Source organism: Entamoeba dispar, genomic scaffold (assembly GCF_000209125.1).
Source record: "Entamoeba dispar SAW760 scf_1105229459691 genomic scaffold, whole genome shotgun sequence".
NCBI classification, from domain to species: domain Eukaryota; phylum Evosea; order Mastigamoebida; family Endamoebidae; genus Entamoeba; species Entamoeba dispar.
In genome coordinates this window covers 110,946-138,012 of record NW_001853819.1, presented here as the reverse complement: position 1 = coordinate 138,012, position 27,067 = coordinate 110,946, and the positions used below count along the sequence as shown (strand labels likewise).

The window sequence follows — 27,067 nt, the reverse complement described above, 5'->3', positions numbered from 1 at the left end:
CGAATTATTATCTATATTTTTCTATTCATAAGTAAGTTCTTAAATAATCTTGACTATTCATTTGTCAATAATCACGAAACAAATACCCAAAAAAACAATCTCAAAAATAAAAAGAAAGAATGAAAAGCAGTCATAAGAGACCTTTTAGTGGAAAACAAAAAAAACAACAACTAAGTGAACGAAGAGAAAGAAAGAGAGGAATAGTAGAAACACAAACCAAGAAGAATGTTCAAACAGAAGAAGAATTAGTGTCTGAGACAAAAACAAAGTTGAAAGAACAAATTTTTTCAACCAAAAGAGATTTGAGACCAAAACTTCTTGGGATGGAAACCAAAGAAGAAATTGATGAACGTAAGAAGTTAGCAGATCTTCCAATCGACTTAACAAAACGAGTGGATGGAAGAACTATTCCATTATTTGATATAACCGGTGAAGAACTTGATATTATCACTCGACCACCATGGAATTATGACATGACTGCTGAAGAATTAGATCAAAACGAAAAAGTGGTATTTGAGGAATGGATAACAAAAATTATTGATGAACATCCCAAAAATATAAATTATTTTGAAAGTAACTTGGAGACATGGAGACAATTGTGGAGAGTTGTTGAACGATCTCAAGTTGTTTTAATGATAGTTGATGTTAGATTTGGGTGTATTCAATTTAACAGAAAAGTAGCAGAATGGGTTAAGAGTTTAAACAAAGGATTTGGTGTGATATTGAACAAGAGTGATTTAGTTGATGAAAGGATAGTATTAGAATGGCAAGAGTATTTCTTAAAAAAGTTTGAGGTTAAAACACTTTACGTAAAAACAAATCAAGCAATTGAAGGAAGGACTGAAGATTGGGACCTTGAAAGTATTAGAAATGAAAAGAAGAAAGAGGGTGGTGAAAAGAGTTATGTTAAAACAACATTACAAGATTTTGAAAATTTTGTAATGGAATTAAAACCATCTAAAGAAATAGAAGAAGAAGAAAAAAAAATTAAACAAAAAGAAGAGGACTCTAAAAAGATAAAGTCTAAAGAAAGTAGTTTAGTTGTTGGTTTAATTGGAAATCCTAATGTTGGAAAGTCATCACTATTAAATTGGCTTGTTGGTAAGAAAGTTACTTCTGTTTCATCTCATCCAGGAAGAACAAAATATCTTCAAACGTATAATATGAATAAACGTATTACTCTTGCTGATTGTCCAGGAATGATGTTTCCAATGATAAATCAATCTCAATTGATTCAAGTAATTTGTGGGATTTACCCATTAAGTCAACTAAGAGAACCATATAGCATAGTAAGATTTTTCTTAGAAAGACTACCACTTGATAAAATTTATTCAATTGAATTAACTCCAAATATGACGGTAATGGAATTTGTTGAAGCATATGCACAGAAAAAGAGTTATATCACAGGAAAGGCTGGAAGATTTGATACTCATAAAGCAGCAAGAGAAATACTAACAGATTGTATAAGAGGGAGAATAGTATTTATGTTTGAACCACCAAAGTTAGAATAAAAAAATTCAAACTTCAAAGTTATTTTGTTTTGTTATTTATATTTTTTTCAAGAGAAAAATAAAAATTTTATATTGAATATAATTTAAAATAGTAAAATTAATTAAAAGAAATAGTAAATAAAAAGAATTATAAAATGATAGACATGGAAGGAAGTCAGATGATACCATTAGTATTCCAGTTTCAATACTTACTACAAAATAAAATCGTCTATCGGTATAAATTTCCTGAGAGTATTGCATATAAAAAATTACAATTTTATTCATATGGATTACTAAAAGAAAGAATAAGTAAAATTATATTAAACCAATTTGGAACAGCTTCACCTCATGCTATGACAAGAGTAAGAGAATTTGTTTTAGCTTCCAAACATGAAATGGCTGGAGAAATTGATGTAGATGAATCAGTATTTGAAGTACTTTTAACTGAGTGTTTATTACTTCAAGGAAATGCTCATATATTTGGAGAACAATTATTATTATCAATGTTTCAATTAGGCTTACAACGATATATTTCTTCTGTAGACCAAAGAAAAACAAAATGGATTAATGAAGGAAAATTAAATACTTTCAATGAGAAATATATTGAATTACCAATGACTCCTTCACCAACTTCATATTCTTCTTTTTATGGTTTAAAATATTAAATTTTGTTTGATTTGGTTCTCATTTAATAAAAATTAGTCAATTGAATGCTATAAGATGAGAATAATTTAATCTCGGTCTTCTACTTGTTCAATTCCACATTCTTTTAATAAAACAGAGACTTCACGATCTTTCATAACTTTAAAACTTGGTTTATTTTGATTATCTAATTTAAAAATACCAAATTCTAATTTAGATGGTACCATTGATGAACTTTCTACACTTTTACTAAAGATTTTAACCGCTAATTTTTTTGCTTCTTCTAATGTAATATCATCTTTATATTCTGTTTTCATAATCGATTCAGCTGCTTGATAATTAGCTCCAATAGCAGTAGCTTTCCATCCTCCATAATTTCCACTTGGATCACACATATATAATTGATATCCAAAATATCTATCCCATCCAGCATATAAGAATGAAACTCCATATGGTCTTAATCCACCATATTGAGTATAACTTTGTTTCATATCACAAATTCGTTGTACTAACATTTCTACTGGTATTTCTTCTCCATATGTAAATCTATGTTGTTGACATACATCTCTTAAATAATCTACTAATATATTTGTATCTGATGTTATTCCTGCTGCAGCACATGCAATGTGTTCATCTAATTCATACATTTTATCTGCCCCTTTAGACCTATCAACTAATCGTGCAACTCTTTTCTTTTTAGCAGCAAGTAAAATTCCATCAGTGGCTAAAATACCAATTGCACTTGATGAATGACTAATAGCTTCCATTGCATATTCTACTTGATACAGTCTCCCTTCAGGGGAGAACATAGTAGTTCTACTATCATATCTTCTAGCCTATAACCAATGTGAATATTTTTCTTTCTTTTCCATTGAAGTTTTCTTAACAAACCATTTCTTCAATTTTATTTTAAGTTTTCTTCTCTTTTTTTATGATTTTTTAATTTTTTTTTTGAAGTGTTAGGGTTTGACTTATTTTGTAGAATATATTAAAATTTTATTTCATGTAATGATGTTGAAGAAGTTACAAGTTTAAATGAAAGATTAAAATCAATTAGTGTAGTGATAAAAGTTGTAGTGTTTCATTCCATATTTCGTGATTGATTTTTCTTTTTCCATAAGAAGAACCTAAAATACAAGCAACATTTAGCCATTTATGTAATGACATTTGATCTATATTTGAATTAATTTTTCTTGCACTAACAAATGAATCTGTGACTATGTCTTGAAAATCTTCATTAATAGAGCATTTTAATTGTCTACAATAAGCAAAATATCTATACGCATCCAATATTTCTTTTTGATTCCATTTATGGAGTAGTTGTTTTATAGAAATATTTGTGATTCCCTGATGAATGATAACATTGTGATCACATGATCTAATCATATCTTCGTTATAACCTTTTTTAGTAACAAAAATGACAGAACAATTAATTGGGATATTTACTGGTTGACCATAAATATTAAATTGTAATATTTGTTGATTTAATAACTCTTCTATTAGTATTTTATTTTGTTCATTAATCTCTTTATTTGCAACAATAATTACTATACTATCATTTCCAATTTGTAATGAATGTTCTTCATATTCAATAGTTTCTGAAGTAATTTGTGGAAGTAATGATTTAGTTTGACAAGCATCAATAACTTCAACAAAAGGATTAAAAAATTGAAGTGTTTCTTTTAGATTATTAATAAAAGGATCAATTGTGTCAACAATTAAACCTAATGAATATTTTTGAAGAACCATAGGTTGACGAGTATGAATTGAGCTAACTAAATTAAGTAATAAATGAAGGTTCATAGGTTCAGGAATAATAGAATTAAAAAGGGTTAAAATATGATTTCTAATATCGAAATTATTACAATCCAAATTAATAACTTTTGTATGTTGGTTTAAAACGATATTCATTTGAGGAGTAATTCCATTAGAATCAAGACAATATTCAGTTAATCCGAAAATTCTCCATAATAATATATAAAGTCTTTGATTTGTAGGTAATTTAATGTCTAACTCATTATCTTCATCAAAACGAGACGATTGGTAAATTCCTATCAAATGATATCTTTCACCTATTTTTAATTGAACTCCATCTTCAAATCCAATAACACAAATTAATTGATTAATAGAATTAGTTTGTTTATCTTTTTTCATTAAATTACCACGTGAATAACAAATTGATGGAATAGACTTATTATATAATCCTTCAATTTTACATAAATAACGATTTCTTGATATATAGTTAAATTCATTTACTTCATCTTCTAAGGTTTCTAAATATCTTGTTAATTTTCCATTAACAGATTCATATGATATTTGTTGATCTAATTCATATATTACTGTTACAACTATTGACACTAATGATCTATCACTTATCTTAAGTGGTGTAGAATGATTAATTAATTTTTGATAAAATTCTGAGTTATGAATCAATTCTTCTAAATTATTTAATTGGTTTTTATGATTTTGAGAAGGAATTCCACAAAAGAATTGATCAGGTACATCAATACAACTAAAATCCATTTTTTCTTTATTTATTTTTTTTAGTTTTTTCTTTATTTTTTTTATTTAAAAAGGAAATTACAAAAATAATTACAAAAAGAAACATTTAATATTAATACCATTGAAGAATAATAATATTAGATATTTCAAACGTATTTGGTTTTGTTTTACCAACAAATAAATCAGAAGTATATTTTGTGTCATAAATAAAAGAGAATTCAGAAGAAAACGTTGATTTAGAAACTCTTAAATCATAAGCAGAACACATTCCAATTAAACCATTTTCACTATCATCAGCATATAATACCATATAGTCTTGATATTTAGATGTATAAAATATTTGTGGTTCAATTCCATAAAAATTAATAAAAGTAAATAAAAAATATCCACCATTTTGTTTATATCGTATTGGTAATAAATTTTTTGTTATTTTTAATGTGTTTTGATGGTATGAACCAAAGATAAATCCTTCAGTTGTTTTGACAATTACTGTTATATTCTTTCTTCCTATTATTTTTGAATTTATTTGTCTTGATGATAATTCTTCTATTTCACTATTATAAATAATATCAAAATAATTTAACTGAATCCATTCTTTTAACTTTGTTACAATCCCTTGAAATTCCTTATTTCCAATTGTCATTTTAATCAAGAAACTCTCTTTCCTCTTTTCTTAGTTCATCTTCTTCTTTATTATCTTCTTCTTAGTTTCTTAAATTTTTTTTTTCCCGTTTTTATCTCATTTGTTATTTATAACAATAAAATATCTATTAAATAATATCTCCAATTTAAAAAATCTTGATTTGTAAAACACAAAAATAATCTTACTCTGCAATGTTCTTTATTTTTATCTTTATCATAATACGAATACTTTTAACGGTGGATTAATTCTTTAAATAATTACTCTCAGTACGTCTTTAACTGGACTTTTTCTTTTATTTATAATAATGGATATTACCCTCACCATTCTAATTAATTTATTTTCTATTTATGTTAACTAAAAGAAAAGATAATAATAAATTATTATCAAAATAATACTAATAATCAGAAATTTTGAAAATTATATAAATAATGAGTATTTCTTCAATAGGTGATGTCACTTTATATCCTTGTGATGAAAAACTTGTAAAAAATGGATGGTTTAATGATAACTTGATTTCATATCAAATTGAATACATCAAAAAAGAATTTCCATTGAAAGATGCTTTGATAATTGATCCATTAGGATATGTGTTATTAAGTCTTGGGGATGATAAACAATTGTTAAATGATTTAAACGCAAAAGAATACCATCATTTAATTATCACAGTTAATGATTTAACTGATAACAATAGTGTAAATAACGGATCTCATTGGACACTTCTTTATATTGATTTATTTTCCAAAATGGGATATTACTATGACAGCGTTCCCTCTCATTCTACTTTTCATGCAGAAGTTCTTCTAGATAAAATATCTCTTTTCTTTGGCTTTCCTATTACTTTTTATAAGGCACATTGTCCTCTTCAAACAAATGGACTTGACTGTGGACCTCATGTTTTAGCAAATATTTATGCGTTATGTATTTTATTAAAGGATAACATACGTAGCTTTGAAGTACTTCATCCACCTTATACTGCTTCAGAAATCCGTTCATTAGTGTACTCAGAGATTCATCACCTTTAATTTTCCTTTCTTATTTCTTTTTCTTTCTAATTTTAAAGTTCCTTTTTCAATCCAAAGAACCACCAAGTTATATTATCATAAACATTGAATAGTATGATTGAATTTTTGTAAAGAAAATCAAACAGCAAACAAATCAAGGTCATTCAGAAGAGTGAATATAATAGAAATAAAAGGCATCTTCTGTGGTAAAGAGTTAAGTATAAAATTGCTAAAATAAAATTTATAGAACTTTAATTTCTATTTTATTTTATATTTAAAAATATTTCATTCTAATGAATATCTTGTTCATGAGGTACTTTTATAAATCTATATTCATCTGCATAGTGTCTACATTATTTTGTTAAGTATTTCATATTCATATTTATTATATATCTTATCATTATTTCAATTGTTTTATAATATTTTGTTCAATTTTTATTCTTTCTTTGTCTTTATTAATTATTCTATTTATCGTTATTACTGTTTTATATTCTTTTTTATTATTTTATTGATAATTTCTATCAATTTCAGTTGATTATTAAATATTAGATTTATCTTTTTATCACTTCATTTTATTATTTATTATTCTTATTTATCTTCTATATAAATGTCTTGTTATTTATAGTTTGTTCACTTTATTAATTATTTTATATTTTAATATAATATTCATTTCTTTATTTTCTATTCTTATTTTGATTTTATTTATTTCATTTTTATTGAAGATGAGCTTCATTTTATTCTCTATTTCTTCATCATTTATTATATTTATTTTATATTAGTTATTCTCAATATATAATTTATTTATTAAATCATGTTTATCAATTTGTATATTCTGATTTACAATATAATTTAATAATATTTGTTGTATTGTTATTATTTTATCATTACAAATATTACATCATTTTAATTATCATTTCATATAATTAATGACATGCTATTTCATACAAATACACAATTCTCTTCAATTATTTGTTTATATTATTGTTATTTATTCTTATTTTTGATATATTAACATAAACAAAGAAATATAAAATAATATAAATAAAATAAAAAATAAATAAAAAAGAATAAAATAAATATTTTATTATATTTATTTATCTTTTATTCTTATTTCTTTTTATTATTTATTAAATTAACATAATGAATATGAATATTTCAAATAAAATAAAACAAGAATAAAATATGAACATTTTTTATATTCATCATTTCATTTATTGATTTTATTTTATATTCTTTTTTAGTTTTTATATTTCAAATAAATAATAATGAATAAAAATCATTTCATTTCAATTACAACGATTCGTTGTGGTGTGAAATTATCTGGAAATTGTTTTCCACAAAGTGCATTTGATATTCCTTTATATTCATATGAATGATGTTTACAAAATGATTTTGTTTTATAATTTTCTTTCCAAACAAGAATATCACTTCTATATCCAAATCCAAACAAATCATAACTTGATTGGTTAAATAAATAAAATGCATGTTGTGGATCTTTAATATCAAATTTCATCATTCCTTCTATTCTTCCTTTTGTTTCTAATGAAAATAAAAATGATTTTGGATCATTTATATAACAACCAACTTCATTAATTTTCTCATTAACATATCCTCCAAATTTATTTCCATTTGTATCTTCAATAATAATTATTATATGTTCTTTCTTCATAACTCTTTTATCAAATACTGATGTATCCTTATTCCAATCATCAACGTCTGAATCAAATAATATATTTCCTATTTTTCTATTAGTCCATTCTTCTATTTGTTGAATTTCTTCTATTGTTTTCCTTTCTTTTTCTTCTTCTTCTTCTTTTTTCTTCTTCCTCTCAAAATAATCACTATAATGGGTGTTCCATTCTTCTTTATTCTTAATAAATCTTATTTTAATATTGTTAATTTCTTCTTCTAATTTTTTAATTTTATCTTCCATACTCATTTCTTCCATGTGAATGATTTTATCTATTAGTTCATTCTTAGCTTTATTAACTGACTCTTCATCATCATTACATTCTTCTATTATTTTGTTCATTTTATTTTTAATTATTTCTATTTTATTTATTGTTTCTTGTCCTTTTTCTATTACTATTCTTCTTCTTCTAACTACTTCATCAATTCTATCAAATACCCCTTCTCCTCTTTTAATTGCTTGTTCATATGTTTCATTATCTTGTTTCTCAAATATTTCATTTTTAATACTTCCTAAATAATATTGATATTGTTTAGTAGTATCATCAATTGATTGATAAATATTTGGAAGTGTTTCTACTACTTCTTTAATTAAATGATTATTCATCACTGATTCCATTTTAATTTAATGAATATCAGATCAAAATAATAAGATTAAATAATCAAATACACGTTTATAACAAATCATTTTATTTATTATTTTAATAAGCGTCATTTCATTTTTATTGTTTTAAATAACAATAATAAAATTAACAAAATAGAATATAATAAAAAATAATAAATAATAAAACATCTCATCATAATTAATGATAATATCACATAATAATGATAGAAATGAAAATGAAATATAAATGAAAACACAAAGAACAATCTAATTTAATCTATGAAAGTGATAAATAAATATACAACAATAATGATAACATTAACATTGAATTTGGGTATGAAAAAAACTATAAAAATGAAAAACAGATAAATAAAGGATAAGAAGAAATGAATAGAAACAAAAAAGACACAACAAACAAAGAACAAGAAATAAAAACAAAACAAGGAAATAGAATAACAAATGAAATGACTTTTAATTAGTTGGTTAAGTATAATAGAAAATATTTGAAGAAAATAAAACAAGCAATGATAAGAATAATAATTACCTGTAGTAGTAATTTTAATAAATGTAATAATAAATACAGAAAATATTAAATTAATAAAAACTGAAAAATAAAATCATCAAAGAAGTCAAGAACACTATAATTAAAAATATAGTTGGTGTCATAAAAAAATTGTTTCTATCCAAGTAAAACATATTTTGTAGAGTTAATAAACAAATGAGAAAAAGTAAAGATTAATCACCGCCCAGAAAGATAAATAATATAAACCAATTCTATTACCACTTAATTATTTATGTATTTTGTGAATGAATTAAAGAAAATATTTACAAGAAATATTTTTAAGATTTTAGTTTTAAAATTAAGAAATAAAGAATTTTTAATAATTTTCAAATTTAATATAAAAGAATTAAGTAAAAAATAGATAATTAAGTATTATAGAAATATTTTCTATTTTTCATTGATCAGTGGAGATTAACTAATCCATTTGCTTTAAAAGTATTTGTTCATCAAATATTAACTTAATCTTTGATTTTAGTTGTTGAACTGAGACAATTTCATTTTTTCGTTTTTAATGCGAAATAGAGTATTTAAACATCCCTTATTTAAATATTCATTATTTAATTTCTTTTTGATTTTAATGAGTTTAAAATTCTTCTTTATTTTCTTATTTTAAGGAGAGTATATAATTACCACTGTATTGCTTTGGGCTAATATTCTTTTTAGAATCAACCACTTACCCTTTTCTTTTGATAATCTTTCTTATATTATCAATTATACTTGTATTCTAACAAGTAATAATAACATCTTTATAAATACCCATTCGTTTATTGTCAATGATATTCTGTCATTGTACATAATAAACACTGCTATTCTTGCAGTACCGGGTAAGATGTTTTTCTAACCAAACGCAACGTCATAACCAGTCCATAACTTGTGGGAATCGAAGGATGGAAATATTTTAGAGTTCTTGCTACCTTTGAATCTTTAATATAAAAAAATTAAAAAAATAAAGAAAAATAATTGAAGATAAATTTCTTACCTGAATTTTTATTTCAACAAAAATAAAAAAGTAAAAAAAAAGAACCATCTATTTAAACTAAAAAGTAAAAAACAATCATGTCGTTTGGTATTGATTTTTAAATTTTATTTATTTTACCTCAAATTATCTTATCACTTTTAGTGATCAACGTATTCAAAATATTAACAGAGACCTTGATGAAACACAACAAATTATGCAAAATAATATTGATAACATGACTCGTAATGTCGCCAACGCAGAAGAACTTCAACAACAAACTGCTGTAATGAATGAAAATGCTGCTGCCTTTAAAAAATCATCAACTAATATGAAAAATGCAATGTGGTGGAAGAACTTTAAATTGTGGTTAATTATTGGAACTGTCATAGCAATAATAATTCTTGTTATTATAATTATTATCGTCATTATAGCTGTAAAAGTTAGCAAAAATAAAGATGATTAATAATAACGTTTACTATTATGATAATTAAATGAATTATTCCTTTTTATTATTAATATACCTCTCTTTAAATATAATATTTAAATATTCTTTTATAGTGTTTATTGCCAATAAACAATGTAGAAACATTCTACTTTAAATCTATCATTTTTGTCTATATTAATTTTATTAGTATTAGTATAGTATTCATTTATTTTTGTAGAAAAATATCCTTCTCCATTCTTTTTAATACAAAAAGCTTTTTCTACTTTAATAAGATCTTCAGACCTTTCTTTGAAAAGTTCAAGTGTTTCTGTTTCTCTTTTCATTTTCCATAAGACTAATTTGTGAATTTCATAATTATATGTAAATATAAAATGGTTATCATCAATTCCAATTCCTGTTTCTACATCTCCTGGTTTAGTAAATTCAGACGGAATAATTAATTTATTGAAACAACCAAAAATATGTTGATCAATTGTTCTAAAAATGAACATAACATTTGAACGCCCTTTTACACTTTGAACAAAAAAAGAAGAAAATCGTAAACGTTCCATTGTTATAGTTTCTATATGATTAATAGCATTTAATTTTGTCCATTGACATAAGTCATCAAAATAACAATCCAATCTTAATTTTTCAAATTTTTGTTTATAAAGACATTTCCAAATTGAAGGAATAGAAGAAATCAAATGGTGAACTTCTTTTTCTTTAGAACTAGAACTTACAACATATTTTTCAAATGAACCTTTTAAAGAATTTAATTGAGTTTCAACATTACTAATAGCAATAGAAACTAATGAAAAATTTTGTTTGTCTTTTCTTTTAATTGTTTTTTCAAGTAAACAAATAATGTTATTAATATTTTCAACTTCATGTTTTTCCACAAATGACTTCATTTTATCATTAAATTTACTTAGTTGTAAATTTATTTCATTAAACTGATTATTTAAATGTTCAGTACTCCAATTTTTATATTGTTTATATTCTTCTTCAAAAGAAAGAAGATTTTTATTATTATTTTCAGATTCTTGAATGATTTTTAGTTCTATGTTTTGAAGTTGTTTTTGTTGATTGTCATTAATATTTTTATTTTGTTCAAGTTGTTGTTCAATAGAATTTAAATTTAAAGTAATATTTTTATTTTCTAAATTTAATTTAGAAACTTCTTCATCTATTTGTTTTTTAATTATTTTTTGTTCATTTCTATTTTCATCATTTAAATTTTTTTGGTCGTGAATAAATGGTAAGACATTAGTTTTCAATTCGTTTTCTAAATATCTGATTGTATCTCCTTGTAACATGATAATTTCTTTTTGTTCATTGAGGAGTTTAATAAAACTTTCAAAAAATATTGTTGTCTTTTCACAATATGTCTTTACTTTTTCATCTCTATTGAGAATACTTTCTATTTTTTTCTCTATCTCATTAACTTCATTTTTTATTTCTTTAACACTGTTGTCATTCACTTCAGCTTTAATAATCAACTCATCAATTTGCTTTTTAATCATATTGTCATGTTCTGGGATTTCGTATTTTTCTATATTTAAATCAACCATAACTTGTCTTTATTTTTTTGGAGTTGTATTTTTAGTTTTTTTAAAAATTATTTTTGACGTTTTAATATCAACTTTAAATAAATATTTTTTAGTTTTCAGAAAATCATCGAAAGAAGTTTCGATTTAGTTTCTTTTTTTTTAAATTTCTTATTTTTTGTTTTCACAATAGAAATATTATAACTAATATTTCTTTACATAAGAAACTCTCTTTTACTCAATAATTTTATTTACAAGTAGAATAAAAGGTTTAATAAAAAATTTATTGTTTAAAAAGAAAAAAGTAGAAATCAAGACTTCAAAAAACAAAAATAAAAAGTGAAAAAAGAAACTATACAATGATAATAAAAATATTATAAAAGAATGATATAAAAAAAAATAAAAAAGAAAAGATACAAAGAGTGCTGTCACTCACCAGAACAATAAAAAGAAGTAATTTACAATAACGAAGTATGGAGAACACATTCATTGAACGAAATCAAACACCTCATAAAATGAGTGTTTTTAAAGAAGTTCCTCGAGAATCTATTGCTGAAAAAAGAAGACGTGTTTTTGAAACGATGATATCGGGATTTAAAGAAATCAACTCATCAAGAAAAGAAAAGAAACAACATACCACTGAGGGCTCTACTTTTTGTGAATGTCCTGTCGTTAAAATTCCTCCTAATCCTTTTGATATTAATTTTGAATCAAAAATTCCATCTAAAAGTTGTTTTGTTCCTTCTACAGAAACTTCAACTGAACACTCTGGAAGTACTAATCGGACATTAATTACTTCAACATCATATAGATCTGAATTTGATAGGAGTAGAATACAACAAATAGAAATTGATAGAAATCAAGAATTTTTTATTGGAAGAGCTGCTAAAACACCAGAAAGATATATTTATATTAGAAATGCTATTGTTGATCTTTGGAATAAAGAGAAACCAAAATATGTAAGTAAAACAATGGTAAGACATCAAATTAAAGATTGTGGTGATGTTAATTGTATCGGAAGAATTCATACATTTTTAGAACAAATGCAATGGATTAATTATGGTAAAGTAACTGGTAAATATATTCGAACACAACAAAAATTAAGACAATCAGAAACTATTCCTATAAAAGATAATACTCATGTTATTATTTGTGGAAGTGCATTATTAGTATTAGATATCCATTGTAGATTAATAGAAAATCCAGTTGGATTAGTAGTTGGAAAACAAGTAACACCATTATTATTTATTATTGAAGATATGGTTCCAATTGGAGTTGGGAAATGTGAATTACCAGAAGATACTAAAGTTATTGGAGTATATTATGATGAAACTAATCATTTTCCATATTATTTAGAAGCAAGTTATCCTTTTTGGATATTACGTTTAGTATGGAAAAAACAAAATAAAAGTTTTAATGTTATTAGAAAAGATAGACAAGTTGAAGTTGGAGTAGTTGAAATTGTAAAAAAAGAAGAAGTAAAGAAAACATATCAAATATCACCTGTATTTAATTCTATTATTAATACATATTTAAATACTAATTATGTTACTAATGAATTTATATAAAATTAAAATAATAAATTATTATATTAAGATACACAACTCTCTATTAAAATAATATTATTCATTCATTAAATGAGTTAATTAAATAATAGTTCAACATTTTCTTATTATTTAATTAACTCTTTCTTTAATTTATTAAAACATTATTTATTTAATTAAAATAACACAAAAGAATAACTAAATTATTAAAATTTTATTATTTCTTTCTTGGTTCCAAAATGACAGAAATACGATACAACAAATCTTCTGGGAGAGATGTCAATTGTTGAAGATAACCATTTAAAGGTTGAACAATAGGGAAATTGAAAGTAAATTGTTGGAATCGTAAGAAATCATCAATTTGAGTCAAACACATTTCTTGACGTTCAAAATTGATTAATGAGATTCCATCTTCATTTTTTATTTTAGGTTCATTTCCTTCAGTAATAAATGTTAAATCTTTAGTTACAACTGCAATAAATGGAACACATGCACCTTTAACATCTTTAATAAGTGAACGATAATTTTTATAATTTGAATTATTAACAAGTCCAAAATAACTTTCTAATATTTTCATTGTTTTTACACTTTGTTGAGTTAATAAATTACGAGTATTTTGTAAACGAGAAATAGGAGAGTATGCTTCTAATCCAACATAAAATCCAGCTAGGGCTTGATAATTTTGTAATGTTAATAATTTATCAGCAACTGAAATAAATTTGTTCATTAACTTTGCTCTCATTTCAACATCAGGAAACATTAAAATCATAGTTCCTATCCAATGACTAATTTCATCAACTCGAGCTAACATTTTACATACATTTGGTGCTCTGTATTTCATTTTATCAAAAGAACAATCAAATAATTCAGTTGGACGAACATTTTTATAAATTCCAAAATCAACCATAGTTAGTTGTTTAGCAATTTCATAATCATCCATTTTTGATATAAATAAAGCTGGTGAACACATGTCTTGTGATAAGAATAAATCAACAGGAGGAATAAAATAATTTGAAATTAATTGATTTCTTTCATATAACCTTTTATCAATAGTAGCTGTAAGACTTTTAAGTTGTTGATCCGTCTCTTCTGGTCTATTTAAAAATGATTTAATATATTCTAATAAACCTTGATTACATTCATCTAATGCATCACTACAAAAATATTTTAATGCAATAACTACTCTTCTTTTAATTAATGTTGCTTTTTCTTTTGGAATATTATCTGGAACAAGATATCTTGTAATTAATAAATCAACAACTTCTTTTGCTTTTGCAAATGATGGAAATGAATAGAAAAAAGTTCTTCTAAAGAATAAATCACTAAAATCAGGTGATGTTAGTGTTTCAATAATTCTATTTAATGAACCTGCATTAATTGATTTTGAATCTTTTTTAGTAATAACTTTCGGTTTATCTTGTGATTCAATCTCATTCCAAAAATCATTTGTTCCCATTGTTAATTTTTCTGTTTCATTTTCACTAATTTTTCTTACTTCTCTTGCAGTATATACTTTACCAACATATATTTTTAATGAATTAACTAATGTAACTGTAATACTTCCTACTTCCACAACTTCTAATTTTACAATATCTTTACTATTTAATACAAATGGATTCTCTTCATCAATTTTTTCTTTTTTCTTTTTCTTTCCATTATCTTCTGTTTTAGTTATTCTATTTCTAACAACATTTCCAATACTAACTATTAATTGTGATACTATTGCACTTAATCCTTTTCCACTTTCATAAAAATCTCTTTCAATAAACCCAGCTCTTAATTGTTGTCCTTCTCCTTTTGCTGCTGAAACAACATGAGAATTAATTTCTGGTTCTAATTTAATTTTATTTAACGTTGTTATAGTAGCTTTATATGTTTCGATATACTTCTTAAAGTTTTCATCATTACATTCACAATGACTTACATATAATTCCATTATTTTTTGTGTTATTTCCATTAACGTTGATGCTTTTTCTAATACTGCTTCAACTGCACTTTGAAATTGTGAAATATATTCTTCTATTTCTGGTCTTGCTACTGCTAATGATGCAAAACTTAATGCATCAATTACAACTGATCCAACTACAGCTGCTGAATCACAAACAAGACCAACAAGAGTATCATAACTTTTAACTTTTTCTTCACCTAATCTATTAACTTCTTCATCAATAGTAATTTCATCAAATCTAGGTAATAATTGTGTATGAACATAAAATCGTGTATTACTTTTTTGTTCTACAATAACATCTTCATCTACATTTTTTAATACTCCTCCAACTTTTATTGGTCGAGCATCTTGATAATATTTATTAATACAGTTCGATATTTGATCAATAATTTCTTCTTTATTTAATCCTTTTTCTTTAGCTTTCTTTAATGTTTCAGTTATTGCTTCTGTTCCATTTCCTCCATTAATAGAAACACTATCTCCACTTAATTTTGATGATGCAGTAAATGAAATTACATTATTTTTTTTCTTTCTAAATGTTAATGATAATGAATGTCGATCAAGTCTTTTTTGTTCTATTCTTCTTGATCTTGACTCTCTTATTGGTTCTTTTTGTAATTCATTTCTTAGTGTTTCTATAGCACTAATTTCAGCTTGAAGCATTTTCTTTTCTTCATCAGTAAATTCATCCCCAGCAAGTGCTTTCATATTAATAGATCTCATTTTCTTATACTTTTCTGATTGTAACAAAGACACTTTTAATTTTAGTGATTGAATCTCTTCTTGCATTTGTTGAAGTTTTTCTTCTTGAAGCCCCAACATGTCTCTATCACCCACTAAATGGTATTTCAAGTTGTTTCTTCAAAAATTATATTTAATTATTTCTTTTATTATTCTTTTTACTATTTTAATTTTATTTTCCCTTTTTTTCTGTAAAATTTCTATTTTAATTACTATTTTTTAAGTTCTTATTTTTTTCTTTCTCGAAGTTAGTAGTTTCTTCTTTCTTTTTATTTGCACTATTGTCATTTAGATTTTATTTTTAATTTTGAGAGTTATTAGTCTGGGGGCATTTTATTCTTTTATAATTATTATTTATACCATAAAATAGAAGTTATATACTCTTTCAAATATAATTTATACTTCTATGAAAAAATTGTATTAATAACAAAATATTTTTTTGAAATTTTTTAATAATTGAACTTGAAAGAATTTTGTTGTGTTCCCTTGAAAAACCTTCCATTTAATAAAAGTTAATACTGTTTTACAAACACTCCTAAAATTATTTTTTAATTATTGGTTTTATTAATTTTTTGATAAAAGGGTGTTAAGTGCTAAATAAAACTCCTTACTAAATATTTTCTATTTGAATATTATTAATTGTTTGACAATAATTTTTTGTATCTTTTATGGTATTTACAAGAGTTTCTTATTTTCTACTCCTTTAGGTAAAAGAAGTTTTTTCATACACGAGTAATTGTGATTCCCATGAATTACCTGTTAATAGAAAAATTAACAAAATTATAGTTACATTGAATTAATTCTATTTTGCTCTAGCAATTTCTTTTGTTTTTCTTTCTTTAATCAAAGAAATTGGTTTTAAGACAGCACTCCAGTCATCGTTAAGTGATTACGTTACTTTAAATCACAAAATTCTATTTAACATTTTCTTTTAATAAAAAACATCATTTCAAACTAACATACTTCATCTTAACTAACACCTTAATTATTTGAAATCTTTGAAATAAAAATGATAGAAAAATTAATTTAACAAGACACCCTTTTACAAAATAAGTTAAAGATAACTTGTATTCAACCATAATGAATATTTTAATTTAACAAAATTGTATTCATTATTTTTATTCCAAAGAGATATAGTAAAATTATTGAAATAAAATAAGATGTTAAAATTGAAAGAAAAAAAGGAAAACTAGCTTTAATTATTCTTATGTAAAGCCCCTCCTTTAATACTTAACCATTTAATAATTTTTTGTGCGAGATTAGTCATAACATTATATGATTCTATTAAATAAGAAATATTGTTTATTATAAATTAAGAATTTAAAAACAAACGTGATAATTCATTTGAGACAAAACGTTCACCGTTGAGTTGAACGGAAGAGAGTAAGAGAATAGAAACAGCTTGGAAAGTTATTACAACTAAAATAAATTCATGAAGTTGATACGAACCAAAAACGAACAAATAGCATATCACAATTTGTGATATTCCAGAAGAGACTGCCACAATATAAAATTGAGTTGAAAATATAACAATAGTTGGAATTTTTATAACTAATAAAATACTAGTCAAATGTTGGAAAATTGATAATAATGGTAAATAGAATGGATATGTCATAAATAATAAAAATGATTGGATGAACGTTAAAACCCATACAAACAATGTTATTCCTTTAGCAATACCTGGTTTTCTATCACACAACACTCCAAACATATACATCAAACATCCAAAACAACACATCTCAGCAATACAAATACTAAAAAATGCAAACCCATAATTTAATAAAAATTCACTTACTACACTGGCGTTTGGTAATTGCATTTTATTTTTTGTTTTTCTTTTTCTTTTTTTCAGTTTTTTTATTTGATAATTATTTTTTTTCTTTATTCATTCTCTTCATTAACACTTTTTAAAAATGTTGATATTTTGTTTAATTGAATTGAATCTTTTCTTTCTATCAAAATATTTGTTCTTTTTAGTAAAAGAAATCATAAAATAAATCAAAATTTATTGTTCTATTATTTGATTATATAATATATTAATACTTATAACATCAAATGAAATTGAGTATAAACCAATTATAACATATATCGTTCATTGAAAATAAAACTATTTTAAAGGATATGTTTATAGGTTATTTTAAGTCCTGACATAACTACAGAAAATGTTTATGTATCTATGACATCTGTTAAGACGATAGTCTATAAAACAAAAATAATTTTGTTAGTACTATATAAAATTGATACTTGTTTTGATTCTTAATTTAAAATTATTTAATGTATTTAATACATAAGTAATTAAAAATTAATGATAACTCAAATATAGTAAATTTATAAATTAAAGTAATTATGTTCTATCAGTATTAATACACCAGTTTTATAAACACATTTAATCAATAAAATAAAAGTTATTAAGTATTAATAAAATTATTATTATTTGTTTATAAAGAATGTTTTATTTATTCATCTCTAATAGGTTTATTGTATATATTTGATTATTATATAACCAACGTTCAATAGCATTCATCATATTTTCTTCGAATTTAATTTCATCTACATCTTGTTCATTTAATCTCATGATGCATTTTATTCTGTACCATTCCATTGATTAGATATTCTAATCTATTTATTTTCTTTATGACTTCTTATACTTCATCAAATTTATCTCATTTAAATTTATTTTAGAGATAATAATACATACACATTGAAATCATTTTCATATCTTCTTGTAGATTTTCTATTCTCCTGACCATACCCATTTATTATTTATTTCTCTTATTAATTTATCTGATTCTTTCCTTCTCCAGTAGTAATTAATATTTACACATTTATCTATCTTCATTTCTTTAACTTGAATGATGATAGAGTTAAGATATTCATCATCAATATCAGTAGAGTTATTTTTTATGATAATATTTTTTATTATTGGATTACACTCTACTTTCTATGATTGAGTTCACTTTCATTCTGATTATCTTTTAGTGATTATTTTATTTTATGTAACTTTTTAATATTATTAATGTATTATTTCTCATTATTTACATTATTATTTATTATTTTTATTATGCTTTCTATTTGTTCCCATTTCTTAATTTCTTATTTAATTTCTTATTTAACAAATTAATTGCAAAACAATACAACACATCAATTAAAATTCTATTTGTTTGATTTGTTGTGTTTTATTTTCTTCTTGACTGATTATCATTTCTTGTTTTTGATATTCAGTGTTTTGTTCTCTTCTTCTTCTATTTCCAGACTTATCTTTTTCATAGGGGTAGTTTGGTTCCTTTGTATTGTCCATGATGATGATGTTCTCAGTATTGGTTGTGTATTTATCATTAATGTCATTGTTTTCTTCTTCTCCATTTCTGAAATAAAAAATAAACACTAACCTGTTGATATTTTGATATTATTTGATTTTGTTCTTCATTTTCTATTTGTATATGGTCTAGTTCTTCTTTTGTTTTTCTTTAGTCTTATAGTTTTCAATTCCACTTTTTGATATACAGAGATTTGTTTTTATTTATTTCTTATGTTCTTCTTCTCCAGCTCACTACTCTTCAGGGCCCTGCCTTCTCTTTCTTTGGCCTCTTACAGTTAGCTCGGAGGTGAGGATGGTTTCATCTTTACTTCATATTTCAGTGTTATTTCTATATTCTGTTTCATTTATTTTATTTGTAATGAAATATTTTATTATTTTAATTTAGAGTTTTCTTATTTCATTATTTGTAGTTTGAATATTGTTTATTTGTGTTTTAATCTTTTTTATTTCTTCTTCAAACTCTTTTCTAATTGAATCTCATGTTTTTTGAATCATTTCATTTGAAGTGGTTCGTTCTTGTTCATTCTTTTTTGTTTGAAATTATTTAATAATTTCTTCTAATTCTTTGATTTTATTTTGAAGAATGTTAATTTATTATTTGTTATATTCTTCTTCTTACTCTTATGTTTTTTATTTATGTTATTTTTAATTTATTATTATTGTAGTTTTATTTCATTCTTTGTTTTTTGTTTTTGATTCATTTTTCATTTGTTTTAATATCTTCTTCATTTATTTTGTTTTATCTTTGAATTCTTCTTTATTTTTCTTTATTATTTTATTATTTATTATTGAATATACTTCTTGAAGGATATTATACCATTTCTTTTCTTTACCTTCATACTTTTTAAGTAATTCTAGGTATTCTCATTTCTCATTTTCATTTCTTATTCTTTTAATTTTCATTTCAATTTCATTTGTTGTTAATAATTTAGATTTCTTATTTGTATAATGCTTATTATCATTATATTTACATTGTTTCTTATTTGTTTTTATTTGTGTTCTTCTTTTTCTATTCACTTTTCTGTTGTTATTTCTTTTATCATAATTATTATGCATTTTATTGTTATTTCATTCTTTCTTTTCTTTGAACCTGAATACTGTTTGTTGTTTACTTTTCTTTATAAGAGTCAAGTACATTACTCAATAAGCATAGTAACAAAATTTGATGTATATTCTGAATTGATAAAAGGATCTTATGACCATAATAAATAATCAATTAACAAAAGATAAATATTTTTATTTTAAAAATGTAGTTAGAATTAATTTAAATTGATTATTATTTTAAGTAATAAAACATATTATTCACAACAAAATACAATAATCACAATTAATCATTTATTAAAAATAACTTAGAATCCTTGCATCTTATGTGTTTTTTGAAAATCTAAATGAAGATTAATAACTTCTTGTTGAGTTTGAGGTAATCCATATTTCATCCAAGCTGCCATTAAACTTGTTTCATCAATATTTTCTTTATTATTTCTTAAACTATCTAATGCAGCTTCTCTACAAATACCAGCTATCTCAGCTCCTGAATAACCTTTAAAATTATTTGCCCAAAGTTCGTTATTAACAGAATTAGCATATATCTTTACTATTTGTTTTCTTGTATCAAAATCAGGTAATCCAACATATAAAATTCTGTCAAATCTTCCTGGTCTTAACAAAGCTTCATCTAAAAGGTCTGGTCTATTTGTTGCTGCTAATACTAAGACCCTTGTTTCTTTTAAACCATCCATTTCAACTAAGAATTGACTCAACATTCTATCTCCATATCCTACTTTTCCACGTTCACTAGCAACACCAAGCATACCATCTATTTCGTCAAAGAAAATAACGCATGGAGCATTCTGTCTTGCTTTCATGAAAATTTCTTTAATTTTACCTTCAGTTTCTCCAACATACTTAGATAACATTTCTGGTCCTTTAACAGCAAGAAAATTACATTTAGCTTCTGATGCTAATGCTTTGGCTTGCATAGTCTTAGAATTTCCTGGTGGTCCATGTAAAAGTATTCCACGAGTAGGTCTAATGTGAAACTTATCTAATTGTTCTTTAAATCTTAATGGCCATTGAACTGCCTCTTTAAGGCGTTGTTTAATTTCTTCATTACCACCTATTTGATCCCAAGAAACTTGTGGAATATTTAAAACTATTTCACTTAATCCACTTGGAGGATGTTTCTTGATAAGAGGAATTAATGATGAGATAGATTTATCTGATTGTGATATGACAGTAGCAATATCTTTGTGGGTATATCCTGACATCATTTCATTTAATTCTGTACAATCTAATTCAGGAATTAATTGATGAATTAATTGAATTCTTTCTGAAGGGGATGGAACTGAAGTATTATAAATTCTATCAAATCTATATTTTACTTTTGTAACTGATGTTGTCAATAATAAAACATCACTAAAATCAAGTTGATGTAAAATAATATAGCAGTCATTAGGTAAAAGATCAATATTATCAATTAAGAGGATTGAGTCATGTGGATGAGATAAAGCAGTTTGGATATTATGTTGTAAACACTCTTTAATATCACCATTTACATTAAATTCAATAACCAAATTACGGTGAGTCTGTTCTGCGATTTGATGAATAAGAACACTTTTCCCGGTTCCACTTGGACCACAAATATTGAAAGAACGTAATGCAAGTGAATTTGGGGGTGTTACTTTTAGAGCACATAGAATTGATTGGACTATGTGTGAGTAAAAGATTGGGTATGGAGAATGTAATGTTGATTGTATTAATGTATCTTCATCTATAAAACAAAGTTCTTGAATATCAATATCAAGTTCTAAAAGTTCACCATTAATTGATATTACTGGTTTAATTTCGGGGTGTAAAGGAACTGACTTAAGTTGATGAAGAATTAATGGATAGTATTGAGAAGAAAGTGAACTTTTTAATTTTAATAAAGAGAGTGTAGGAATTGCTTTAGTAATTGGAATAATTTTAACTTTACAAGATGGTTGTAAACCAAACTCTATTCCATGTGACTTATAGATATACATAGCTAATAAATTAATTTAGGGTTTTTATTTAACTACATAAAGAAAGACAAACTATTTCTTGTTGCACTTGGTTGTGGGTGTATTTCAAAAATTCCATATAATTGTCCTGTTTGATTATCTCTAATTTCAACATAATCCCCAATAGTTATTTTACTATCAGCCATATGAACTGGATGAATACTAACCAATAACCGGTTAGTATCATTGGTGATAGGTTGAGTAAGAAAGAGAGTATTAAAAGGTTTATTCATAGAAATTAATTGTTTTGAGTACTTTTTATTTTATTTACTTTCATACATTAGATTAAATTATAATCAAACTATAATTTATATTAAACAAAAATTTGAAGAGAAAAAAGATAAATTTGTCATTTAATCATGTATTCTTCTTATCAACTTCCACCTGGTTGGAGGATTGCATATACCACTGATGGAAAAGTTTATTACCTTGATGACAAAAATAAGACTACTCATTGGCATTTACCTCAAAATTTATATCAACAACAAATAAATTCTCAACCAAATAACTTAAATAAACAATTCACTTATTCTAATAAAAGTCCTAATGCACCAAAAAGAAGTCCTGGATCAATTCAGTCTACCTTTGTTGAGTTTAAAAAACCACCACCATTTATTATTAGCACAACTCCAAAATTAACTAGTAATTCCTTACTAACTTCATCAGGGACAATATCAAATGATTTAAAAGATACTTTTGAAATCATTGATGATTTCTTTCAACCATCAAAAAAACCTAATACACCAACTATTAAAAAAGATAATGAAGTTGTTCTTTCTTCAGATAAAAAGATTAAGCCAAATATTAATCTTTCTACTTTAATAGAAGATAAAGTAAATTTAAGAGTTCCATTACCTTATACTCAAATTAACAAAAGTTTTAATTATCCAATACCACGGCCTGCAATAAACACTAATATTTGTCCATGTGGAAAAGAGTTTGGATATTTAAAACATCAAAAACAACAATGCAAATGTTGTAGAAGGTATTTTGGCAATGACTGTTTAACTAATCAAAAATGTATTCTTTGTAATTATCATCAAGATGGAAAGTGTCTTGGATCATTACTAACATACTGTGAATCATCAGATTATAAAGATGCAAATATTGGACTTCAAACATTATTTACGGCAAATTCAATAAACACATTCCCTACAAAAGTAATAATTGAAAGTGGTATGATTCCAGCAATTTTAACTGCACTAAAACACCCATTTTGTTGTTTGTCTGTATTAAACCTTATTGTTGCTTTTAGACAACATACATTTATTCGGTTTACAGATAAAGAATTAAGTCATTTTGGACGTTTAGGATCAACTTCGGATGATGGAAGAATAATAGAACTTTGTATTTATTTGTTACTGGCAGCTGTAATAGAAAAACTTCCACTTCCATCTACATTATTTGAATTAATATCATTACCAAGAAGTATATCTCAGCAACTATATCAAAGTCATATCCTTCGTTTAGCATTGTCCCAATATCATTTTCATCCAGAAATAACAATGGCATTAATATCTTCAATGAAGAAACAAAATATAGTTTTAAGTTCTGTAATGATTTATGACTTAATTCAATTATTACCTAATTCTATTATACTTGATATTCTAACTTTCTCTTCATTTAATCCAACACAACGTCTTGCATTATTAAATAGTAATATATTATCATCTCTTATTCCAACTGCTGAATCATTACAAATTACTATCAATTTAATTGATACACAATACATACCCTTCTTTGAAGGACATATGGAATTAATTGCTCATTTATTGATTGACGAACATGCACTAACAGGAGAATTGTCAAAAAAGTGCTGTCTATTTTTATCTTCACCACAAAAACAAGAGTTTATAACATCTTTAATTCAAATAGGAGCTGTACCATTACTTCTTCGTTCAGTTATTACAGAAAAAATAGGAATTGGATTAAATATAGTAGCTGAAGCAAAAATGAAAGAATGTATTAATATATTATTATCAATTAGTGAAAATAATGAAGTCAGAGAACAATGGCTTGGTGCGATGAAAGCTCTTGGAGGAATAAATAAAGATATGACAGATTATATTCTTATTGTTGTCAATTGTATTAAACAACAAGAATCTGTTAAAAGTGCATTAGAATTAATGTTAATATCAGAAAGTATAATTGAAATGATTAAACAAACTGATGAGAATTTGATTGGATTACTTCAAACAGAATATCGTGGAGGAGCTGCTAAAGTTATTCTTAAAGTATTTCAAATGGGAGAAAAACAATTATTAATAAATAAAGGATTATTTAGTGCAATAGCACAAAGTATTGAAAGTGAATGTAATGAAGAAGTATTAAAACTAATTCCATTATTTATCGGAGAAACTCAAAGCGGAATTCTATTACAAAGAATTATTCATAAAATTGCAGGGACATATCTTCTTCAAACACAATTTACACAAATAAGTTTAGAGACATTAGTATTATTATGTAAAGATCAAACTATATTACCATTATTACATTCAGTTCAAATTAATGGATTTGAAAATTTTATGCAATTTTTAGTATTAAGAATATTTACAGCAAAGCCAGAAATTAAAATATGTTATTTACAATTATTTCATAATTATATAATTACAAGTTATTGTGATGAAATAAAAAAATATTCAATTGCTAATATTGTTTGTCAAATATATTTTAATTCTGACGATCATTTAATTTTGATTGAATGTATAAAGTGTTTGAATAAATTAATTTCATTACCTCAAACTTGTGGAAGTATTTTATATAGACAAATAGAACAAAAACTAATATCTCTTTTATTTTCCGTTTATTCTTTATCAAATTCAAATCAAATACTTCTTTTTGAAGAATGTATTAAATTAGTTTTAACACTATCAACATTACACCCTTCCCATTTACCAATATTACTTCCAATCATTCAATTAATTCCATTTGATAGAATCCCAAATTCTACAAAATCAAATTGTCTATTATTATTATTACAATTAACTTCAATTGATCCTTCTGTATCTGCTTTAATTTATCCTGCATTATCAAATCTAACATATGCCTCAACTCAAATATTAGCAAAACTTATTTCTATATCAACAACTATTACTCCTTTATATAAACTTTATTATTATTTCACTGAAGAAGTTTTAATTGATTTTTTAAAAACAGGAGATATTGATTTAGTAACAAGAGCTTTAGAAATTATTTCAACTCGTTCTCCATCAGTTCCATTAGTTTGTTCATTATTTAAATTACTTACAACATCATTACCAGAAGAAACTAAATTATCTACGTTCCATATTTTACAACAAATACTTCCTGATATAACAATTATTAATCTTCTTCCTTCATTAAATAAAATTCTTCCTTTATTAATTAAGTTACATGGAACTGATTTATTACCATTATTTTCTATTGTTATGACTGCTTGTCCAAAAGAGTTTTCTTCAATGATTATTAAAACTAACTTAAAAGATTGTTTAGTACAATCAAAAAATTTACAACAATTTATTTCCTTAGCACTTACTCTTGATCCAATAGATTTACTTCCTTATTTTTTACCATTACTTAATTCTCTTATCACTTCAAATCCTATTTTTGTTAAAACAGTTCTTGCTGCTTTAACTACTTTATTAAATAAATCAGAAAGTGTTATAGATAATGAAGGGTTAGTTGTTTCATTAGCAGAATTACTTTCTAATAAGCAATTAATAGAACAAAGTGTTTCTCATTTTAAAATCATTTTAAAACACCAGTGTTTTGTCCGTGAATATTTAAAAAATGGAATTGACAACCTTATTCAATTCTATAAGAATAACCAACTCAAAGAAGAAATTATTGAAGCCGTTAAACAAAATTGTTGTGAAGAGTCATTGCCATTACTTAACTATATTCTTGAAGACGCAATTCAAGGAAACAAAAATGCATTAAATGCAGTTAACCAATTTATGAAAAAAGGAATCGGAAGAGAATGTGTAACATTAAAAAATAAAGAGTTGTTAGCATTAAGTATTAATTGTCCAAATGCACTTTGTTCTCTTTCTTTAATTAACGACACCCAATTAGAAAGTACATTATTATTACAACTCATTGATAGAAGAGAACAACTAACAAATAAACAACTAGTTTATTTAATTCGAATAATAGCACAACAAATGTTATTTGGATTTGATATTGAATCTTCATTAGTATCAAAATTATTAGAAAATAATGATGAAGAAGTAATCATTGAATTAATGTCATTAATTGTTTTAAATCCTTTTAAGTATTCTGTTTGTTTAAAGGATTTTCCTTTATCAAACTATCATTCATTAGAACCATTTGTGACATACTTACAACCTTTCATTATTTAACTGAACTAAATTCATTTTTTTTTATGTTTTTTTTTGTTTTTTAATTATAGAAGAACTAAAAATAATACA

General features: G+C 24.3%; 12 protein-coding genes across 12 annotated transcripts, besides 41 other annotated features; 5 read left to right on the top strand and 7 right to left on the bottom strand.

Moving 5' to 3' along the window:
- Positions 1-119: 119 nt before the first annotated feature.
- EDI_278460 (mmr1/hsr1 GTP binding protein, putative) lies at positions 120-1,511 on the top strand (the record flags this gene model as incomplete). The annotated part of the gene is made up of 1 exon (XM_001736106.1): positions 120-1,511. One exon carries the CDS (start codon positions 120-122, stop codon positions 1,509-1,511), a length of 1,392 nt encoding a protein of 463 aa, XP_001736158.1.
- Positions 961-1,006: a microsatellite.
- Positions 1,512-1,543: 32 nt separating the features above from the next.
- Positions 1,544-1,647: a sequence feature (AT_rich).
- Positions 1,648-1,654: 7 nt separating this feature from the next.
- Positions 1,655-2,155, top strand: EDI_278450 (uncharacterized protein; the record flags this gene model as incomplete). The annotated part of the gene is made up of 1 exon (XM_001736105.1): positions 1,655-2,155. The coding sequence occupies one exon, from the start codon at positions 1,655-1,657 to the stop codon at positions 2,153-2,155; it is 501 nt and encodes a 166-aa protein (XP_001736157.1).
- Positions 2,156-2,221: 66 nt separating this feature from the next.
- Positions 2,222-3,026, bottom strand: EDI_278440 (proteasome subunit alpha type-4, putative; the record flags this gene model as incomplete). Its single annotated transcript, XM_001736104.1, has 2 exons — positions 2,222-2,968; positions 3,024-3,026. 2 exons carry the CDS (start codon positions 3,024-3,026, stop codon positions 2,222-2,224), a joined length of 750 nt encoding a protein of 249 aa, XP_001736156.1.
- Positions 3,027-3,056: 30 nt separating this feature from the next.
- Positions 3,057-3,085: a sequence feature (AT_rich).
- Positions 3,086-3,185: 100 nt separating this feature from the next.
- EDI_278430 (uncharacterized protein) lies at positions 3,186-4,655 on the bottom strand (the record flags this gene model as incomplete). The annotated part of the gene is made up of 1 exon (XM_001736103.1): positions 3,186-4,655. The coding sequence occupies one exon, from the start codon at positions 4,653-4,655 to the stop codon at positions 3,186-3,188; it is 1,470 nt and encodes a 489-aa protein (XP_001736155.1).
- Positions 4,655-4,702: a microsatellite.
- A 44-nt stretch (positions 4,703-4,746) lies between these two features.
- EDI_278420 (uncharacterized protein) lies at positions 4,747-5,277 on the bottom strand (the record flags this gene model as incomplete). The annotated part of the gene is made up of 1 exon (XM_001736102.1): positions 4,747-5,277. The coding sequence occupies one exon, from the start codon at positions 5,275-5,277 to the stop codon at positions 4,747-4,749; it is 531 nt and encodes a 176-aa protein (XP_001736154.1).
- Positions 4,990-5,020: a sequence feature (AT_rich).
- Positions 5,190-5,217: a sequence feature (AT_rich).
- A 103-nt stretch (positions 5,278-5,380) lies between the features above and the next one.
- Positions 5,381-5,415: a sequence feature (AT_rich).
- A 188-nt stretch (positions 5,416-5,603) lies between these two features.
- Positions 5,604-5,707: a sequence feature (AT_rich).
- Positions 5,706-6,299, top strand: EDI_278410 (sentrin-specific protease, putative; the record flags this gene model as incomplete). The annotated part of the gene is made up of 1 exon (XM_001736101.1): positions 5,706-6,299. The coding sequence occupies one exon, from the start codon at positions 5,706-5,708 to the stop codon at positions 6,297-6,299; it is 594 nt and encodes a 197-aa protein (XP_001736153.1).
- Positions 6,300-6,335: 36 nt separating this feature from the next.
- Positions 6,336-6,476: a repeat region.
- Positions 6,477-6,508: 32 nt separating this feature from the next.
- Positions 6,509-6,564: a sequence feature (AT_rich).
- A 67-nt stretch (positions 6,565-6,631) lies between these two features.
- Positions 6,632-6,788: a microsatellite.
- Positions 6,789-6,827: 39 nt separating this feature from the next.
- Positions 6,828-6,996: a microsatellite.
- A 39-nt stretch (positions 6,997-7,035) lies between these two features.
- Positions 7,036-7,202: a microsatellite.
- A 39-nt stretch (positions 7,203-7,241) lies between these two features.
- Positions 7,242-7,290: a sequence feature (AT_rich).
- A 3-nt stretch (positions 7,291-7,293) lies between these two features.
- Positions 7,294-8,839: a repeat region.
- A 22-nt stretch (positions 8,840-8,861) lies between these two features.
- Positions 8,862-9,036: a microsatellite.
- Positions 8,911-9,036: a microsatellite.
- Positions 9,037-9,106: 70 nt separating this feature from the next.
- Positions 9,107-9,362: a repeat region.
- A 19-nt stretch (positions 9,363-9,381) lies between these two features.
- Positions 9,382-9,476: a sequence feature (AT_rich).
- Positions 9,477-9,484: 8 nt separating this feature from the next.
- Positions 9,485-10,057: a repeat region.
- Positions 10,058-10,095: a sequence feature (AT_rich).
- Positions 10,096-10,205: 110 nt separating this feature from the next.
- Positions 10,206-10,228: a sequence feature (AT_rich).
- Positions 10,229-10,617: 389 nt separating this feature from the next.
- Positions 10,618-10,648: a sequence feature (AT_rich).
- A 4-nt stretch (positions 10,649-10,652) lies between these two features.
- On the bottom strand, positions 10,653-12,089 carry EDI_278400 (uncharacterized protein; the record flags this gene model as incomplete). The annotated part of the gene is made up of 1 exon (XM_001736100.1): positions 10,653-12,089. One exon carries the CDS (start codon positions 12,087-12,089, stop codon positions 10,653-10,655), a length of 1,437 nt encoding a protein of 478 aa, XP_001736152.1.
- Positions 11,648-11,691: a sequence feature (AT_rich).
- Positions 12,090-12,115: 26 nt separating the features above from the next.
- Positions 12,116-12,180: a sequence feature (AT_rich).
- A 179-nt stretch (positions 12,181-12,359) lies between these two features.
- Positions 12,360-12,477: a microsatellite.
- Positions 12,478-12,538: 61 nt separating this feature from the next.
- Positions 12,539-13,633, top strand: EDI_278390 (uncharacterized protein; the record flags this gene model as incomplete). Its single annotated transcript, XM_001736099.1, has 1 exon — positions 12,539-13,633. One exon carries the CDS (start codon positions 12,539-12,541, stop codon positions 13,631-13,633), a length of 1,095 nt encoding a protein of 364 aa, XP_001736151.1.
- Positions 13,572-13,660: a sequence feature (AT_rich).
- Positions 13,661-13,689: 29 nt separating this feature from the next.
- Positions 13,690-13,789: a microsatellite.
- Positions 13,790-13,808: 19 nt separating this feature from the next.
- Positions 13,809-13,832: a sequence feature (AT_rich).
- Positions 13,827-16,379, bottom strand: EDI_278380 (ras guanine nucleotide exchange factor, slime mold, putative; the record flags this gene model as incomplete). Its single annotated transcript, XM_001736098.1, has 1 exon — positions 13,827-16,379. The coding sequence occupies one exon, from the start codon at positions 16,377-16,379 to the stop codon at positions 13,827-13,829; it is 2,553 nt and encodes an 850-aa protein (XP_001736150.1).
- Positions 16,380-16,425: 46 nt separating this feature from the next.
- Positions 16,426-16,607: a microsatellite.
- Positions 16,608-16,628: 21 nt separating this feature from the next.
- Positions 16,629-16,756: a sequence feature (AT_rich).
- A 78-nt stretch (positions 16,757-16,834) lies between these two features.
- Positions 16,835-16,872: a sequence feature (AT_rich).
- A 621-nt stretch (positions 16,873-17,493) lies between these two features.
- On the bottom strand, positions 17,494-18,117 carry EDI_278370 (uncharacterized protein; the record flags this gene model as incomplete). The annotated part of the gene is made up of 2 exons (XM_001736097.1): positions 17,494-17,579; positions 17,631-18,117. The coding sequence occupies 2 exons, from the start codon at positions 18,115-18,117 to the stop codon at positions 17,494-17,496; spliced, it is 573 nt and encodes a 190-aa protein (XP_001736149.1).
- Positions 17,581-17,625: a sequence feature (AT_rich).
- Positions 18,117-18,193: a microsatellite.
- Positions 18,194-18,286: 93 nt separating this feature from the next.
- Positions 18,287-18,340: a sequence feature (AT_rich).
- Positions 18,341-18,554: 214 nt separating this feature from the next.
- Positions 18,555-18,759: a sequence feature (AT_rich).
- Positions 18,760-18,837: 78 nt separating this feature from the next.
- Positions 18,838-20,811: a repeat region.
- A 7-nt stretch (positions 20,812-20,818) lies between these two features.
- Positions 20,819-20,920: a sequence feature (AT_rich).
- Positions 20,921-20,966: 46 nt separating this feature from the next.
- On the bottom strand, positions 20,967-22,891 carry EDI_278360 (proteasome-activating nucleotidase, putative; the record flags this gene model as incomplete). The annotated part of the gene is made up of 2 exons (XM_001736096.1): positions 20,967-22,642; positions 22,693-22,891. 2 exons carry the CDS (start codon positions 22,889-22,891, stop codon positions 20,967-20,969), a joined length of 1,875 nt encoding a protein of 624 aa, XP_001736148.1.
- Positions 22,892-22,913: 22 nt separating this feature from the next.
- Positions 22,914-22,985: a sequence feature (AT_rich).
- A 32-nt stretch (positions 22,986-23,017) lies between these two features.
- EDI_278350 (uncharacterized protein) lies at positions 23,018-26,998 on the top strand (the record flags this gene model as incomplete). The annotated part of the gene is made up of 1 exon (XM_001736095.1): positions 23,018-26,998. The coding sequence occupies one exon, from the start codon at positions 23,018-23,020 to the stop codon at positions 26,996-26,998; it is 3,981 nt and encodes a 1,326-aa protein (XP_001736147.1).
- Positions 25,224-25,268: a sequence feature (AT_rich).
- Positions 26,999-27,011: 13 nt separating the features above from the next.
- Positions 27,012-27,047: a sequence feature (AT_rich).
- The last annotated feature ends 20 nt before the right edge of the window (positions 27,048-27,067 follow it).